The sequence below is a fragment of the Talaromyces rugulosus genome, chromosome V (genome assembly GCF_013368755.1).
Source record: "Talaromyces rugulosus chromosome V, complete sequence".
Lineage (NCBI taxonomy): Eukaryota > Fungi > Ascomycota > Eurotiomycetes > Eurotiales > Trichocomaceae > Talaromyces > Talaromyces rugulosus.
In genome coordinates, this window is record NC_049565.1 from 4,883,768 (window position 1) to 4,901,018 (window position 17,251).

General features: G+C 49.8%; 4 protein-coding genes across 4 annotated transcripts; 2 read left to right on the forward strand and 2 right to left on the reverse strand.

Annotated features, from left to right (window-relative positions):
* Positions 1-1,056: 1,056 nt before the first annotated feature.
* TRUGW13939_10213 (uncharacterized protein) lies at positions 1,057-2,609 on the forward strand (the record flags this gene model as incomplete). Its single annotated transcript, XM_035493326.1, has 4 exons — positions 1,057-1,116; positions 1,175-1,786; positions 1,864-2,022; positions 2,094-2,609. 4 exons carry the CDS (start codon positions 1,057-1,059, stop codon positions 2,607-2,609), a joined length of 1,347 nt encoding a protein of 448 aa, XP_035349219.1.
* A 2,694-nt stretch (positions 2,610-5,303) lies between these two features.
* Positions 5,304-6,788, forward strand: TRUGW13939_10214 (uncharacterized protein; the record flags this gene model as incomplete). The annotated part of the gene is made up of 1 exon (XM_035493327.1): positions 5,304-6,788. The coding sequence occupies one exon, from the start codon at positions 5,304-5,306 to the stop codon at positions 6,786-6,788; it is 1,485 nt and encodes a 494-aa protein (XP_035349220.1).
* A 549-nt stretch (positions 6,789-7,337) lies between these two features.
* On the reverse strand, positions 7,338-10,121 carry TRUGW13939_10215 (uncharacterized protein; the record flags this gene model as incomplete). The annotated part of the gene is made up of 4 exons (XM_035493328.1): positions 7,338-8,933; positions 8,993-9,397; positions 9,452-9,882; positions 9,956-10,121. The coding sequence occupies 4 exons, from the start codon at positions 10,119-10,121 to the stop codon at positions 7,338-7,340; spliced, it is 2,598 nt and encodes an 865-aa protein (XP_035349221.1).
* An 858-nt stretch (positions 10,122-10,979) lies between these two features.
* On the reverse strand, positions 10,980-15,912 carry TRUGW13939_10216 (uncharacterized protein; the record flags this gene model as incomplete). The annotated part of the gene is made up of 2 exons (XM_035493329.1): positions 10,980-15,483; positions 15,545-15,912. 2 exons carry the CDS (start codon positions 15,910-15,912, stop codon positions 10,980-10,982), a joined length of 4,872 nt encoding a protein of 1,623 aa, XP_035349222.1.
* Positions 15,913-17,251: the final 1,339 nt, after the last annotated feature.

Below are 17,251 nucleotides of genomic sequence, written 5' to 3' on the forward strand. Positions count from 1 at the left end.
AGAGAGAAAAAAAGAAGATTTTCCCAAGCGTGGCCGTGTCGCTTCTAAAGAGGCATGCATACAGAACGAAGCCTGTGACAATCTTTCAACTGATCCTTTGAAAGAATGCGGTGGACTGCATGTGTTAAATGAGTGACTTCGGATGTTCTCCTCATTGGCCAACTAGTCGCAGGTGTGGCGTCGGTGATCATGGCTGAGCCGAATTTTTTCCTATTCGGGAAACTCAGCCTCATTTAATTCCATAGTGCGAGCTTCTGCTCCTGCTCCTGCTCCTGAATATTTTGAATTCAGCGCAAGTCGCAACAGACTTCTCTCGTTTCAACCTTGTCACAGCTACCCCCCCATGAGGGGTGACCAATCTCGTCTCATATTAGCCCCGGGGTGTGTCTATAGATCGGGATATGACGTACTAGTACACGAGAACCCCCTGCAGTACCATAATCCCTATAAACTGGTTGTCTTTATTTGATTGGATATTTTCTAGGTTGACTCTGTCTTCAGCCAAGGCCCGCCTCTTGACTAAGCCTCCGTGCATTTCTGGAAGCCAATGAACGCAGCCAAACACAGAATGACATGCGCCTGCATATTAGTCTGCAGGTAAAATAACTGGCCGGTGTGGATGGTTGTTCTCGTTGGCTTATCTAGATGAATCTATATGAGTCTAGATGAGTCGAAGCCGAATAAATGTCCTTATTCGGATCAGTGTCAATTCTTCGAGACGAAAAGATACCCAGAAATGGAAATTCGGATTTTGAATTCGGCCTCTAGGATAATAAAAAACCAGCACAAGGCATATTTCGGCGCGAATTTGAAGATCGACGTTGACGGTTGATACACCGAGTTAACAACAGATGATGTCAATAGTGGATAAAAAGCAAACATTCATCTCTGCTTGGAGAACAGTCAACTATATATATGAGTTGATGGGACGAAGATGAAGAACCAGTGTAAATACGATATCAACTAATTGCTTCAACTGCCAGGCACATTATATCTTATTTTATAAAAGACAATAAACATAACTTTGACTTCACCATCTCCCAAACTTGATCAACGATGCCTAACGTTGGACGACCCAGCCGTGATTGCCATAAGTGTCGAAAACTCAGAACCAAGGTATGATACTCCTTAAAGTGAAATCCACCATAGCATTCAATCGTTAACCAATCAGTAGTGCGACCTTGGTCGTCCCGAGTGTCGACAATGTCAACGGCGAGGTTCCCCATGCCCCGGATATCGAGATGACAATGAAATCCTCTTCCATGTGGAGAGTGTCGCTTCGTATCAGTCTAACATGTCCGGAGATCGCCGCAGATCTCGGCGTAAACATGAGAAGCAGCCTTCACCACCAAGAACCATGCCACAGTCTTCATTCATTATATCCAGTATTACCGAAGATATAGACCTTGTGTTCTCATGGAAAGAGGTACTAGACCATGTTAACGTTTCGATCCGGACTGCTCAACGACTATATTTGTCACGTTCATGGAGCGACTACATCCTGCCATTGACAATATACAAATTTTCTTTTGGTATTGCAAACGGGCAGTTACAGGGCCTACCAGATTTCATTTCGTCCTTGGTTGACAGAGTCGAAGAAGGATCCGCCCTTTCCCTCGCCTATCGTGCTGCTGGAAGTGCGTATCTGGCGAAAAATTTGGACCAAGACATGTCTAAGGCTATACATGATTATAACAACGCGTTATCTGTTATTCAAAACGAGCTTGAAGACTCTGAAAAAACAGACGGCACTGTCTTGGCGGTTTGGTTGCTGGTGGTCTACGAGGTATGTTGTGAATTAGTCCAAAATACGAAGAATAGTACTGCTTGCTGACTTGGTATATGTGTATGTTCCTCTGACAGCTCATGTTAAGCACTCGAAATGACACACCACACAGCGTGGCATCTTCTGGTTGGGAACTCCATAGCCAAGGCCTAGTAGCACTTGTCCGAGTTCGCGGTCCTCAGCAATTTTCACGCCAGGATGGCCGAAACATATTCTGGGTTATCTTTACCACCATAGTGAGTCACATCAAACTCCTACTTTGCATAGCCTAAATAGTAACCTTCCTCTTTTTCTTCTTCTCCAATAGCAATTACAAGCTTCGATAACCGGCAAAGAATGTCCGGAAGACAGTCGGAGGTGGCTGGATGAGATCGCACAACACTGCAGCAGTTTGTGGGAGCAAGCTCTATTACAGATGTTCCGGTATTCTCTTTATTGTACGAACATGTGCAGTCGGATACGCCAGCTTGAGACCTCGGGAAACGTTGAGAACATTTTATCGAGTGTACCACACATTCTCGGAGACATGGAAATTATGGACAAACTTTACGAGGACTCGCATAGCGCGAGGATGGCACTTGATGACCAGAACAAAGCGGCTGTTCTCAATAATTCCCGAGTCTACATCAAAAACTACCAAGACAGCTTCCGAATACGACTCCTCACCAATGTGCTAGAATTTCTTCTCCATGCATGCCAGTCGCCTAGCTGCGCTCCACCGCAGCGAGGGGCTTTAAGTCAACATCGTTGGCGATGTGTTGATGAGCTTAAAACTCTTATAGACGGCATAACGTTATTTCTTTCTAATGATAGCGACAAGTGACAGACTGGGATCTGAAATTAGAAGAGGGCCTGAATATCATTCACGATATTCCGTTCAGTCTGTCAAATCCTTCAGCAGGGTTAAATTTATGACAGTCTATCTCATAAACAAGTAAAGGAAAAGAGGAGAACGAAGATGACGGCCAAGAAATACAGCCCCTACGAGCCGCGTCCTCGCTTGGATTCATGTACTAGTTTGTTTCAAAGGTCAGCTGGCTGACCAGTCTTTCCAAATGTATAATTAAGAAGATCAAGCACAATAAAAAGGCAATACCTAATACGACACAGCTAAAATGGGCGAGAGACCAAGCCCCAGTCTCCGAGTCCCAACTTCCAAGTAGCTGATATGCTTTGGCCAATGTGATTGGTTCTGTGGTTTGTTATCGAATTGCCAAATAGACCCTAGTGCATGCCTTTTGCCAAATTAGGCAATACGGCTGCATCAACGTCCCGAATAGGAAGCCACTGTGTTGATTGTTTCACCATGTTCGCACCAGCCTGCACAAGCCTCGCTGCCAGGTTGCCTGAGCTTTTTCTTGCCAGAAACACGGGAAAGGAAATAAGTGTTGGAACTTGTCGGGGTGTGAAACACCGAGCTGTTCGCACCTTTCTATTTTGGGAATAGCAGTGCGAGCCCCGAGTTTACACCTAAATAAGGCTGAGCCAATCAGATGTCGGGGATGTGACGCAAAGCCGCGTGGGACGCGTGGAACGGGGCCGACAGGCCAATAACAGGGCTTATATTATGAGATCCACTGTCACAAAAGAAACGTCACATTTGCTGACGATGAATTAGGATCGCGATCTGTCCCCGCTTGACGTATTCGGTAAGCGGCTCTAGCCGAATGTAAACACCCGTGTCTCCACTACAGTCTTGGCAGTTTCCGAAACAGGAAAGTAGTTGTTCTTTTCTTCGAGAACAGGAACCAACGGTCAACTCTATAGACACTAGGGCCCCGTGAGCTCATTCCGCTTGTGTTTTTCGTGATAGATAGGAGAGGTCACTCTACTCCGCGACAGACTGGTTACGGATATACATTGGTTGCATTGCTTGAAGCTCCGGTGGCACATCTCACAGTACAACCCCAACTTTAGTGTCCCATCCGAACCAGGAATGTACATGTGCTATATCACCGATAGACAGACACCATTGCATTTTTGGGATGTCAAGTGTGATTAACAGGGGGTGAGGAGACACCTAGAAGTACGTGTTGGCATTGCATCTTGGTCCTGACAACTGTTGAAACCCGAGCCCTGGACAGCCGTTTTATGTGAATGATTGCCGTCGTCCCTAATTATTCGATGCCAGTGACTAGGCTTGGGCTTCCAGTCCGTGCCCCATGCCCCGGATTAGCCTGACAGCGGCCATGACGACGCCTCCCAGGGTGCGAAGCACTGGGGAGCACGTTCCACCGGATACGTATCAATTATCACGGATTTCAATGTTGTAGCGATGTTTAAATAGCCATGACACTGAGATGACAACCAGAAAGCACGGGCATTGGGGGCGTCGTCTAGAATACTGTAATACGCCTGAATCTTCATCTGGTCTTGAAACCGGCCAGCTCATGTACAGATCGAACCTACAACCATCGTATGCCACTATTATTATGCAGTGTATGACTATGCACCCATGCAGCTTCCTAGGCAGGGCCCTTTTCCCTGCTAGGTAGTGGCAGGCTAAACCGTGCCGAGTGTACCGACCAGCGCCACCGCCTTTTTAGTTTCAATTACCAGACGCAGAAGCTTAGAAGTTAGGTCAAGACCGTCAACCCAAGGGTGTCAGTGCGGCGAGCCAATTTCAAGCCTAGACTCGTCACCTCGTGGCTTTCCAGGACGAGGCAATATTAATAATAGATTCCCCCTCAACCCGGTTAAACCTCGGTCTGTGTCAACACCGGTCTGCTTTTTCCTAGACTCGAGATCGACGGAATCGATCTGACCCGTGTGTCAGCAGTCAGCAAGCAACATCACGGCACAGGCAGGGACTAGAAAAGTTACCTATCAACTACTATCAATAATCGGAAGTACAGAGTATCCGTACTCCGAACTTGGAGAATCGAAAGAGCCGTATCTCTTTTGTGCATGTGGAGCCCGCCTCGGACTAGCTGCCTTTCTCGGCCCATTCCTATTCTGGCCGGGTACCTCATCCCCATTGCGGCTAACCCAGCCGAGCAGCCGGCAGTGACGTCCGATCCGGCCTAGCGGCGGGCTGACTTTTGTCCCGAACAGGTAATTGAAAACCCCCCTTTTCCAGATCCGGTTAGCGGAGTCCCGGCTGCGCCTGCCCTCGGTCACCCTTGCCAAATGTCCTCCTCCTGGCGCGCCCATCGTCATCACTCTCGCGATGCGCTAGTTTCCCTGGCTTCACTTCTGCTATTCTCTGCTCTCTGCTCTCTGCTCCCTCGTGCAAAAGCTGTCCCCATCCATCTGTCGCGCTGCGAACCCGGCGACTGACTCCCTCTACCTGTCACGCCTCGAGCAACCGCCGGCTCCTGCTTTCTGTTCCCCACAATCTTGCCACTGTCCGCTGTCACCCTCTTTCTCCTGTGTCCACTGGATATGTCTCTATAGACATGGGTGCATCATTGCCCTGCCCTGCTTCTTGATGTCTGTCGTGTACGATTCTCGTTCGGCGCGACTACTACCCCGTTTTTGACGATTACCTTGACTCACGCCCATCCTCTCCGTCCTCATGTTGCTCACATTAAAGCCTCCCATACAGAGCGGAATCAAGGGTCCTCATGAATACTCTATTGTTCGACAGTCTCTCCCGACTCCCCACGCCTCGTCGACCACCACTGCTACCGGCTCTCCTCCCTCCACGCCTCCTACACAACCGTCCCCAGAAAGAGCAATGGATCAAAATCCAAGGAGAGGGCTGCCCCCTCCAGCGGCCATGACTCTCGCACCCGACGCGCAAATGACGACGACGGCGACGGCGCCAGTGCCACAGCTTCCACCCCCTCCCCTTCACTGGCATACGCCGGACGATGCCATGCGCCATTGGCTGCAAACAAAGGCCGAGGAAGATCGAAGACGGCAAGAGGAAGAGCGAACTCGTCAGGAGAGTCTGCGACTAGAGCAGCGACGAATTGAAAATAATATGCTACGAGAGGCTTTCCAGGCTGGCGTTCCTCCACACATGGTGCCCTTGATATTCACTGGATTGGGTGGTGGGAGTACGGCGCGATCATCGTGGGACATGGCTCAACAGATAGAACTGTCAACACACGCAACACACCAGCGTGCCCTCTCTCAACACCAGCATCAAGCTATTCCTCCACCGCTTACTTCTTCTACGCCCGGCCCTGCTGCGGAGTCAGCACAAACTCTCCCTCCAGATTTCCGCCGAGACAGTCGAGCCATTCCACCTAACCCATATGCCACTCAAGTTTCTCTCCCGCCAGCTTCGGCACCGTCACAGCCGTTGCCTCCTTCTCCCACTCAATCGCAACGTTATAGCATAACTAGCCAAACAAACTCTGTACGCTCTAGTGACCTACGCCCTCCCGCATCTTCTGTGTCGCGTCTAAACTCCGGTGAGACACGCGAAACACCCAGTTCTCATGCAGCAGCCGCTCAATATCAACAGAGCCCGTCAGCGCCTACCCCTGCTTCAATGCCAGCCAAATCTGAAGCCGCACAGTCATCTATTTTTTTCCACCACTGGGTTCCTCCGGGCCAATCACAACCAAGTACCCCATCTACCAAGGGGCAACAAGAGACAATCCCTCGTTCTCAACTTCGATCTGAGTCGTTACCCAGTCCACCGAATCGAAAACGCAAAGCACAAGGACCACACCAGCCACCTCCACTTCCTACATCACAACCAGGGCAGTCACCTCCACGCATGGTACATGCTTCATCGCGGCACGACACCCCAGGTCGTCGTGGACATGGACATCGTCATTCGCGCGGACAGAGTGATGTCAGTTATGAATCTCGCTATCGCGAATATTCAGAGCCAGAACAACAACGACGCCGGTCAGACCGGGGCCCTGGGGTAGATCATTCTCATTCAGTATCTCGAAGAGGATACGCCGAAGCTGAAACCGGCCCTCCGCCACCGCATGTAGATGTGGAGGAAGGCCGGCCTCGCAGTATTTCAGCCAGCCAGTATGATCCCCGTGCTACCTCTCAGGAAGGTGGCTATGAGGCTTATCACCAACACGACTAAATGTAAATGCAAAACAAGTCGTCTTATTGTTCTTCACTTTTTTGTACTTATTGATGTATTTTCTTTCCCCCTTATCTCGGGCTGTTGACATTATTACTAGACATTTCTCAAACGTCGATGTTCAAGTCGTTTGGGAGTGAATTTTTTAGACTTTGCATTTGATGAACATGCTATTGATGGCACTAGCAGACTAGCAATGGGCTGGGACCAAGCTGGTCACGCAATGTTTACTTTTTTCCTCTTTCAAATTCGGTGGTTTCAAGATGAGTATTCTTGAAAGTAACTAGAATAGTATGTGAATTTAAAACAATAATCCACAAGCATTACATATCTTAGTTGTTGAAAATTCTTTCTGGTTCAAGTATTGTGAAACGGAATCCCAAATACATCATGTAAACTGCATATACATGGGTGCGCTAGTAAGTAGGTAAGTCTTGGAAAGAAATGCAATAATTACATCGACTTGGCATTTCAACATCTTTTCATTCACCCATAACGACATCCGGAAGCAACTAGAGACATTCTGGCCGAGAAAGACAAGGTTTATTTCTATACCCGATCAAACCGACTCAACACCTCTGTTGGCACAGTTGGAATATACTTCCTCGCTCTCTCTTTATTCGTCCCGCCAAACCCAGCCCCGTAGCTAATCAGCATGTCTGTGCTTGTGGGTAGGTAGAATGGGAGTGTCATTGATGGATCGAGAAGGTAGCTTTCAGGTCCGTTTGTAGAATGGTGATGATGAAAGTTGTTTGGGGAGGACATTAAGATTGGGGAGTGTAGGAGGGCGCTATTTCGGGGAGTGGATGGGTTGGCGTTGTTAACATTATTCTGGCTGTTAATGGTGATTTCTGGAGGAGGGACAGAAGGAGCAGCGTTCTGGTCTGGTTTTTGCGGTGTTGATGGTGGTAATGGAGGAGATGTTGACGATGAAGGAGGGGGAGGAAGAGACTTTCGATTTTCAACAGTAGGGTTAGGGACTGCTTCAGGATTTTGGAGTTTCATATGTTCGCGGTACAACAAATCAGGGTCGTGCTGAAGATTGAGCAGGAACTTCGATGCGCTTTTGGTGAGCCCCTTCTCACCTACCTCGGCGCGGTATGATTTGACCGCCTGGAGGAGCTGCGTTGGCGTGAGTTGTTGTAACTGAAGCAACGTGGTGATAAGGGCATCATGGTCGTCACCCAGCGAGGAGAAGCATTGCAGCCATTGGAGCAGCTGGATCACGGGGGCGAGATGCTTGCGCGCAGATTCCACCGTCGTGGCACCCGTGCTTGACATTGATCCGCTTTCGTAGTGTTCCGGCCGTCTGTTGTTGTTTCGTGCCCATTCTTCAATAGCAGAGATATTCATCCGGATCTGCATCGCTTTCGTGCGCGCCAGATACTTCTTGGTAAGCATGATGCGGTTGAAAATTTCGGCACCAATCCAGTAGAGTAGCTGCGAGATTATTTGGGTTGTGATTACCGAGTGTACATCGTACAGGTCCAAAACGAACAATGTGGATGATAGCAGAGAGGTGATATTGCGAGGCGACACCTGAGCTCGACGCTTTGGTGAAGGTGGCCGAAACCTTTTCTCCGGTGGCTCGACTTTCGGCTTCGATTTCGACTTGAACAGCTTCCACTCGTTCTGAAACGTGACGTCGTTGAGTCCTGGTATCGTTTCGTGGTCAAGCATGGCCTGGTCTAGTACCCGGTTCATGCGCCGTTCGGCGTCGCGAATGATGAGAATAAAAATTTCGTTGACCAACTCTGCGAGATGCAGCTGGAACTCCACGGTAGACTCCATGAGTCCGGCGTCTTTCTTTAGATAATGTAGTAGGAGGGTGGCGTTGGAAATCCAGAACGCTAGTATCGTCATATCCCACTGGTGGCGCTCAACAACATCGTTGATCTTGTCGGTGGCCGACATCAGCAGTTGCTCCAAGAGTTCGGGGCTCGCATGATAATGAGCATATCTAGCGCTCAGAAATAAGAGGTTTGCAGGAACCGGCTTTTGCGACGGTGATCGCTGTGGAGTCATATTCGTGATGATCATATCCAAAATCTTTTCCAACTCACTGTCCTGAAACACAAACATTTGGTCATTTAGGCATCGATCCCATACGAATTCCGGTTGATCGTCTTCAAATTCGTCCGGTTCCTATATTATGGACCTATTAATTTCATGAATAAAAAGGGTGTCCAAGAGTTCAAGTTCACCTCCACCTGTTCATCAAGCCCTAGACTCGACAAATCGACCTCAAGATTGAGCGCACTTTCTTCCATCATCATACGGCGCTTTAATTCGTTCTGAGCCATCTCTTCCTCGAATCGGCCGTGGACAAACCCCGAGTCGTAAAAGTCATCCTCAACTCCAGCAGACCCGATGTTATACCCATTATCATGCAGATACTTTGAAATGTCCGTGCCTGGTTGTAAAAAGTCCAATGCCGTTCCACCGGAAGACGACTTGATTTCTGGAGATGCGCCGTGGTCAAGCAGTACTTTTGCTATTGTCTTGTGCCGGTTGGTCATTGCCCACATCAATGCGCTCCATTGATTACGATCTTGTTTGTCCACAAATGCGCCCGCGTCGAGAAGTGCCGAGACGACTTCTTGATGGCCCTGGTGGTAGTTCAAGTTAGTCCGTTTCCCTTTCTCGAAGCGAGAATAACTCACGAAGCAACTCGCATATATCAACGGCACGGCTCCCTCTTCGTCCGGTTTGTTCACATCCACGTATTTTCTAGCCTCTCCATCAACCAATTTCCGGACCCGTTCCACATCACCATTGCTGGCAGCCATGTTCAGACTCTTCTGTAATATACCGCTCTTCTCCTCGTCAGACAGGGTTTCATCCAAGGCAATATCGACTTCATCTTTGGCCAGCGAATCCATCTCCCGGTGCGCCGCCTGAGCGGCCAGCATCTCCATTAACCTGGTGTCACTATCCTCTAGTCGTGCCGTTGTTTCATCGTCGTCACCGTTGTAAAATGACTGGGCGAACCGAGCCCGCATCTCATGTTCTTGGTCGTGGGAGTGGTCATCAAGCGCCAGACTGAACGACAGTGGCTTTGTGGTTATCGGTGTCGCGAGGAACTGTGATTGTCCTAAGTTTTCGGCGGGGAACAAGTCAGCATCAACTATTGCGCATATTTGACGGGGAATGCAAGCCCGGCTCACCTTGCCAACCATCATAGATCTCCGTTTCCCCCGCATACTCTGGCGCTCGGCGCCGGTCGTCCAGCGACGTCGGTAAGTCGATAGGTAGCGACTTTCGATCTGGAGGTGAATGCTCATTCTCGCCTGCGTCCGAGGAATGCCGCTGAGGGGGGTCCCCCATGTCCATAGTTCGTTTTTTTTGAATGTGCTCGCCAAACCAGGCGACGGACAGCTCTCAAACAGACAACTCGGGTCAACCTGACTGCATTTGGATCATACAGACATTCGCCATCTAAGGCCGCTCGCTTTGGGGCCTGTGAAGATACAGAGAAATATGTTGTTCTCTCTTGCTTGCAGGGACTGGGGGGCAGAGGGGCGAGGGTTGGTCGTTGGTCGAAACGCTGTGTGTTTGAAGGACGATCGTCTGCCGCGGGACCCATCAAACGTCTTATTCGGGTTCCCGTCGGAAATGACGCAGTGGTATGCGTCTACACTGCCGTTAGGGGCAAAAAACATTGTTCTACTATGGGAATTCTTATTATGCTTAGATGAAGTAATATATTAATATATAAAGCTTGTATGAGATTGCGACAAACTATATATGTATCGTCTGCAACGCCTGGATAGTAATAATTGGTGGTCCGAGCACGTGACCTGTAACCATCACCATCTATCTTATCTACATTTAAATTACGTTGTTGATTGCTCACATAGTTGAAAAATTATTATTTGTTGTTAGTACTCAATCTTTGGCTATTCAAGACTGGAACAAGAAACCACTATATGCACTTTGTATGAGACAAATAAAAAAGCTGGTGTCACAATGAACCGATGCGGGATATATAAACGCGTTTGAATGATGGACGATAATGTAAAACGAATGCTTGAAAAGTTGTGGGGGAAAGTCAACAAAAAAAAAGCAATAGCAATATATGAGTGGCTGCAAATGCACACAAATAAAAACAACCTACTCCCAACGATAAGGTCATAAATGAGACAAATGCAAAAAGGTATCTGGCTAAAAATGCTTGGTATATGAAACAAATCACTCAATATTCTTACTCAGAGCTTGTATCTGTTCCTCAGAGAGAGACGAAACCCAAAGACATTTTTCGACGAGGCCTGGAACCGGTTTCAGGCTGTACTTGTCACTCGCGTCAATCAATCGAAGGAGGCATTTGACAATGCGAGCAGCAGTCCGATACCGTTCAAAGTTGATAAGCGCGTCTCCATCGGGAGTTCCAGTGATCTGGGATGGCTTCTGAGCGTTGTAGGTGAGGTCATGAACATACAGTCCGACAAATGGAATGCATCCATCTTGTAAGTTCGCCGTCTCCATCTCAACTCGGAGTTCATGGAAATTGCGGACTGGTTGGATCAACGCTTCGATGCTCTCAAGTAGTTGCTTATCTGCCGGGCTCACTAGTGCCCATGTGTTCTGAAGCCTTGTGCAGTCGACAGATGACAGAGCAATCGCAATCTGTAGCATAGTCGAATAGTTGCAGATGCGCCTGGCATGGCCGGCAACATGGATAAATTTAGAAATCGTTCGGGCCCGGTCTTGAATATCCTGGGTGAGAACAATCTCGGAGAGAATCCACTTCACCATAAGATTGAAACGACCGACGACTAGATCAATGCCTTTGCGTTCCTGCTCCGCTAAAAACTGGACCCAACTGACTGATGTGGACGAATTATGGTTCCATTTCATTTCAACAAGGTCTTTCCAGTCAAGTTCGTCTAGCGCTGACTTTTCTACCACGGTGAACTGCTGAGCAAGCACCTGTGAATTATATGCCAACACAAAAGGAATATGATTTGTTGCTTGCGGGACTTGAATACGTGGAACAGCGTGGCCAGGGTGTGCGTTGTTCTTCTCACTGGAAGCAAGTGCCATTGGTGCGGGCTCCGCTCTCTGAGTTGGAGACGGGCCAGGCGTTAACGGTGCCTGGGAGACTACAGGAGTCTCCGGTTTTGGATAAGAGGGTATAGACGTCGTTTGTTGGATTGTCATTGGAGGAGATGGTGGATGCGCAAGGGGATGAGACGGGACGTCGAGGGAAGCACTTGATAGAGAGTACCCTGTGCCGTTCGACTCGTGCAAGGCCTCATCTCTACCAATAATATCAACGGAAACTTCAGAAGAAAGATCCGAGTGATAATCACGTGTAGGTTCGTCCGTAGAAGGCTGTTGTGGTATTCCTTGGTTTCTTGATAATTGTCGCAAACTCTCCGTGTCATCAATGATTTGAAAAGAACGGTGCGACGACTCGCGTTTTACTAGATCCTGGCCGTCTTTTCTGATGTTTAAAGGACGAGGCGCATCAAATGGATGAGAAGTTGGATGTTGCTTCTTCATGGAATCGTCACTCAGTCCCCTTTCTAAGAGAGGAATAGAGCTATCGGAAAATTCCGACACGACTGAGTCAGTGTAAACTTGTGAGGTTAAGATTTGACGACCTTCGGCCACGGGGGCCGTTCTAGACGTCGTTTGGTAAGTTTCGCTACCATTTTCCACTTCTCTGAAAGCAACATGTGCAGCATTCCGTTCGGCAAAGCCTTCGTGTCTAATGGGATGTTGAACGTATCCTTTGCCTGCACGATTACCTGAGCTACCAGCCAAGGGCCATTTGCCTTCCAATTTCAGCAAAGTTGATTCAATTCCTCCGTCGGTGTCATCGGGAATGCGCGAAAATTCCGCAATGGCTGCTTCAAACGATGGCCGTAGGTGCTGGGATGAATGGGTGTTGACTAGATCAAAACGCGGCGGTGTTGACAATGCTCGCATTTGAGAGGAGCGAGCAAAGGTTCTTCGAATATAATGGCGAGCCGAAGATGCAACCGATTCGGTCAACGAAGTATCTGTCGCAAAGGATTGAGGACGTAGGTGAGGTTCCAGGTCGTGGACGTTTTGGATCTTCCGTAGATTTCCTCCTGGTCGTCTCCGTAACATACGAGCCAATGGTTTCTCGCCGGCAGCTTCAGAACCTGCAGTTTCACTTGAACCATCCCGAGTCGAGCGGCTTACCCCGCTGTGGAAAGAGGCGTACTTTCGAAGGCGGCTAGCAATTGAGTCGGTCTTTCGAACCGATGGAGTGCCTAAAAAGCGCTGGACAGGCGAGTCCAATGGTTGACTAGTAAAATAGGCATTATTGCTGAAACCTTCCGTTAAACTAGAAACGGGAACTTCGCTGGGCTGCGAAGTTGAGTCATTATACCGCGTCAGAGACGTTTCTCTGCTGCGGCCGTTCCCATCTTGCTCGATCGGCCAACCAAGGCCTCCTGATGCTGCCGGCATATCAAGACCAGTATCATCAACGATCAGGATTGATTTGCTCCCCATTGTTACTTCACTTGCGAGGCTTTGAAACCGTGGGGCCGGGGCTTGCAATTGGGGAACGCCAGTATCAGTTTTGTAGGGCTCGATTGAAAATGGAACCGACGGTTTTGGAGCATCTAGACCTAGTGCTTCGCGATACTCTTTTGTACTCTGCTGACAGAAATAGTCCGCTTTCGGGGGATCCTTTGAAACGGGTAAAGCTTTCCGATCCTTATAAAAATCAGATTTGAAAGCCACATTGACAGGAAGTGCAGCAGTTTTTCCTCTAGGAAAACGAACGTTCACAGATCCGGTGGCAACAGCATTACTGATGCCAAGTGGTCGAGAATGCAAGGCGCGGCGAATCGAACCAATAACGGTTCTGAGTCCGGGACTGGCTGCTCCCAATGGCTTGATATTTCCCTCCGATGCACTTCTCGCGTGTGGCTCGGACAATTCGTCCGGGTTTTGCTGTATTATTGGGGAAGGAGGGGCTTGCATTCTGACAATTGCTTCGCCTGGTGGGACAAGATTGCCGCGTATGAGACTGCCATTCTGAGATGTGGACAGTAGAGTCTGGTTTTGGCTTTCAACAACGGGCTGAGACAGGGGAGCACGGTCGTCACGGATGGAATCTGAGAAGCTTCCACTGCGTTTGTGGGCATGGACTGGGGTCCTTCGAGTGCTACTAGCACCAGGGGAACGGGGATTCGAGGGACTGGTTGTCGACTGTGTTGGTACAACAATCGGATGAGGAGAGCTGACAGATTCCAGTGAAGCCGAGGTCCGTCTTGGAGGAAAGGAGCATGATAGTGCTTGAATGCTAGAGCCATTGCTAGAGCCTGGAACACTACGAGAAGTTCCTGAGGAAGCATTCCGTACATGTGCTTTCTGCTGGGTGATGCGCTCTGACGTAGTTTCTTGGGCTTTTGTGACCGATGGTTCTGGTAGCGGAGAATCCATGTCTGGGTCAATGACTGCTTCAGGGTACGGGATGCTCGCCTCGCTGAGCCTCGTCTTGCTCAAGTCCCGACTGCCCGAGACACCGCCAGGTATGACCGGAGTATCTGGGAAGCCGAAGGCTTCGCAGTCCCAATAAAGCAAGCACCTCCCATGCCAACAACGTTTGAGGTCAACCAAAATTTTAATGTCACTAATACCAGCAGTCCTCCGTGCAGTCACGTCTGTGAACATTGAATTGATTTTATCACAGAACTGGACTCGCAGGTCACGATTGCTGACAAAGTCATCCGCAAAATAGTTGAGTATCCAATGGCGCAAAGCAGCAAAGGTCCGAATGCGAATAATTCGCCCATCTTCCTGTAATCGATTGATAGCCCATTCCAGACGGGCTAGCAACAAGGCCAAGAGATTTGTCGACGAGAGATAAGGGCGGAAAGTCAGAAAGAAGTCGGAAACTAGTTCATAATCCATGAATGAATCAGACGAAATCTCGGCAACAATGCGGGCTGGTGTGGCGGCGCTGATGTCCCGACCATCTGCCATATATTTCACTACTGATGGGTCATTCATGTCCTCGGTGAGGAAATCAAAGACCGCTGGTTCAATAGGATCACGTAGGTTGTAAATGCCTGACCTCCGAGTAGAGCTGGAGTACCTAGCCTTCCCATGTGCCGGAGATACGCCGGAAAATAACGACATGGCTACTGAGAGGGTGGCGGCCGGGGGTGCGAGACCTGGTGAGTCGTAGGTTGAGTGTATCCGATTCCGCTCCTCATTTTCTGTTAGATATGACGGTAGTGGAGCATTATCTGACATGGACGTGTTTGTGTAGAGAGAGCTTCGCAGTACAGGCGATCCTTCGGGTTTGAATTGCGGTGTGCCAAGCCGGTAATGTGGAATTGGGACCTCCAATGCAGTTGCAGATGGAGGAGCGGAAGTGTCGATGGAGTCGTTGCTCTCAAATCGATCTATAACAATGCGCAGTTCCTGGCCGTTTTTAGTAGGAGCAGACGGCTCATACTCGGATATTGTCGAAAACGAATGAGCCCTTCTCTGACGGGGCTCATGATTGTTAGCGCCAGGATCTGTTTCAACTACGTCTTCACGAGCATATTTGGGTTGGAGTTCCGAGAACTGAGACGAGGACCAAATACTCTGTCGAGTATCAGAAGCCAAAGCTGGTTTAGCCGGCGCTAGCTTAGAACGGGGCTGAGAAGGCGGAGAGAAATTCACGGGTTGGGCATGGTGTCGTGATTCTATTCGGGGTCTGTTCCGTGTTTCTTGGGTGAGTATTCTCTCTGGGTTTAATGGACGGAAAGTGGTCTTACCTGAGATAAAGCTTCCCATTGTTGCCCACGTTTGCAACGGTAAAATGGTTTCCTTCTCTCGGGCCAGCTATCCCGTCATGGGTCATTGCGCGTTGGTGCAAGGCTTCTGTGCTAGATCTCGTGTGTCCTAGGGTTGGCGACTGGTCTTTATTGCGTCGATTAGGCAGCGGCCTGTCGGGTCGTTTTGTAATGCCAGATTGTGTGACGGTATTAGCACGTCGAAGCGACGGCTGGGACGGTTGAGCGCGACGGAGTGGCGTCCAGATGCCCAAGGCCGATGCCCTCGAAGCTGGGATGTACGGGCTTGTGGTATCATTACGACTTGACGGCGGGTGCACGTCTGTGGATTTGTGTAGAAAAGTGGCCATGCTGTGGAAGTCGAGGCAGTGGCGAGGCGGCGCGCGAAGGCGAGCGCGTGCAAAAGCTGCGCTTCTGGGAGCGGATTCAGTTAGCACGCACGAGCTCGCTCTCCACTGAGAGCAAGCCGGAAGAGAAAGTCGGTTGTATCACTCGACATTGCCAATGACGGGTGGAGCTGGTGCGACGATGTCGTAAGTAGCGTAGAAGGAGCCAAGCAGTCAGGTTTCCATTGGCACGAGTATTCAATGTTGTGTGGGCGCAATCGGTGCCGGGGCAATAACAAGGAATTAGAGGCCAGGTGTCAAGCAAACGTGAGTGGCGTTGGACACCAGACGACAGAGAAGGCTGAGGAAAGATAATAACGACTGGAGGTGGAGGCTGGAGCACTAGAGCGGTGGAGGCTCAAAAATGACGGCTGGTTGAATTGGCGAAATACGCGGACAAACAGATATCTTCGATGCTTCTGACTTACGGCAAATGCAAAAGACGAGAGCGACAGGTGGTGAGGGCGCAGGTGGATAGATTGAAGTGTCTGTCTTTGTCGAAAGCGGCGACCTGGCAACAATAGAGGAGACGAAGGAGGAGGAGGAAGAGGAGGGGGGAAGGTGGTCACCGGCGGGCGCGTAGGGCAGGAGCAGCGGGTTACATACTCCGTACACGCCCATCAAGACAAAGCCGACGGGGTCACGGGAAGAAGTGAGCGAGGTTGGGAGGGATGCTGCCGCTAGTCCCGAACAGGAATAATTGCTAGGCCGTAACGGGAATGACGGGTACCGCCGGCGGGCGAGCGGGGCAGCCGATTGGGTCGGGCTTCTCAGAAATAAGAACAGGGCTGGCCCGCGCGCGTGTTACTGCCCAATCAGAGCCCGACGGAGGCTGCGGGCCCCTCCGGCCGTTGGCCCCACCGCGAACCCTGGCTGAGTCGAACCCAAAACGGGCGATGCGAAAAATACGGTATTGTTCACGGAAGTACGGTTACTGCAAGGTATACAACAATCTGTGAAAGTCTGTCTTTGCTGCTCGTCCCGGTCGACTCCAGCTCATAGCCAGCACCAGCATGCATGGCTGACCATCGCCGAGTCCGCGGCCGTGACCGAACACCTATCACATTTTTCTACTGATGACATGACACATGTACTCTGGTTGAATGTGGGCCACTGTCGCAGCCAAAATATTTCCCATTATTATGGACTGCGTACCATTATTAATATTAAATATCGCTAACACGAGTCACAAACCTGAGTCGCCAAGGGCCAGCACCGACCACCTTGTCCAGGGTTAGAATCCGTCCCAGCCGTCTGGGCCAGCGAATCACCATCCTGCAACCGTCGACAACCACGCCCCAGT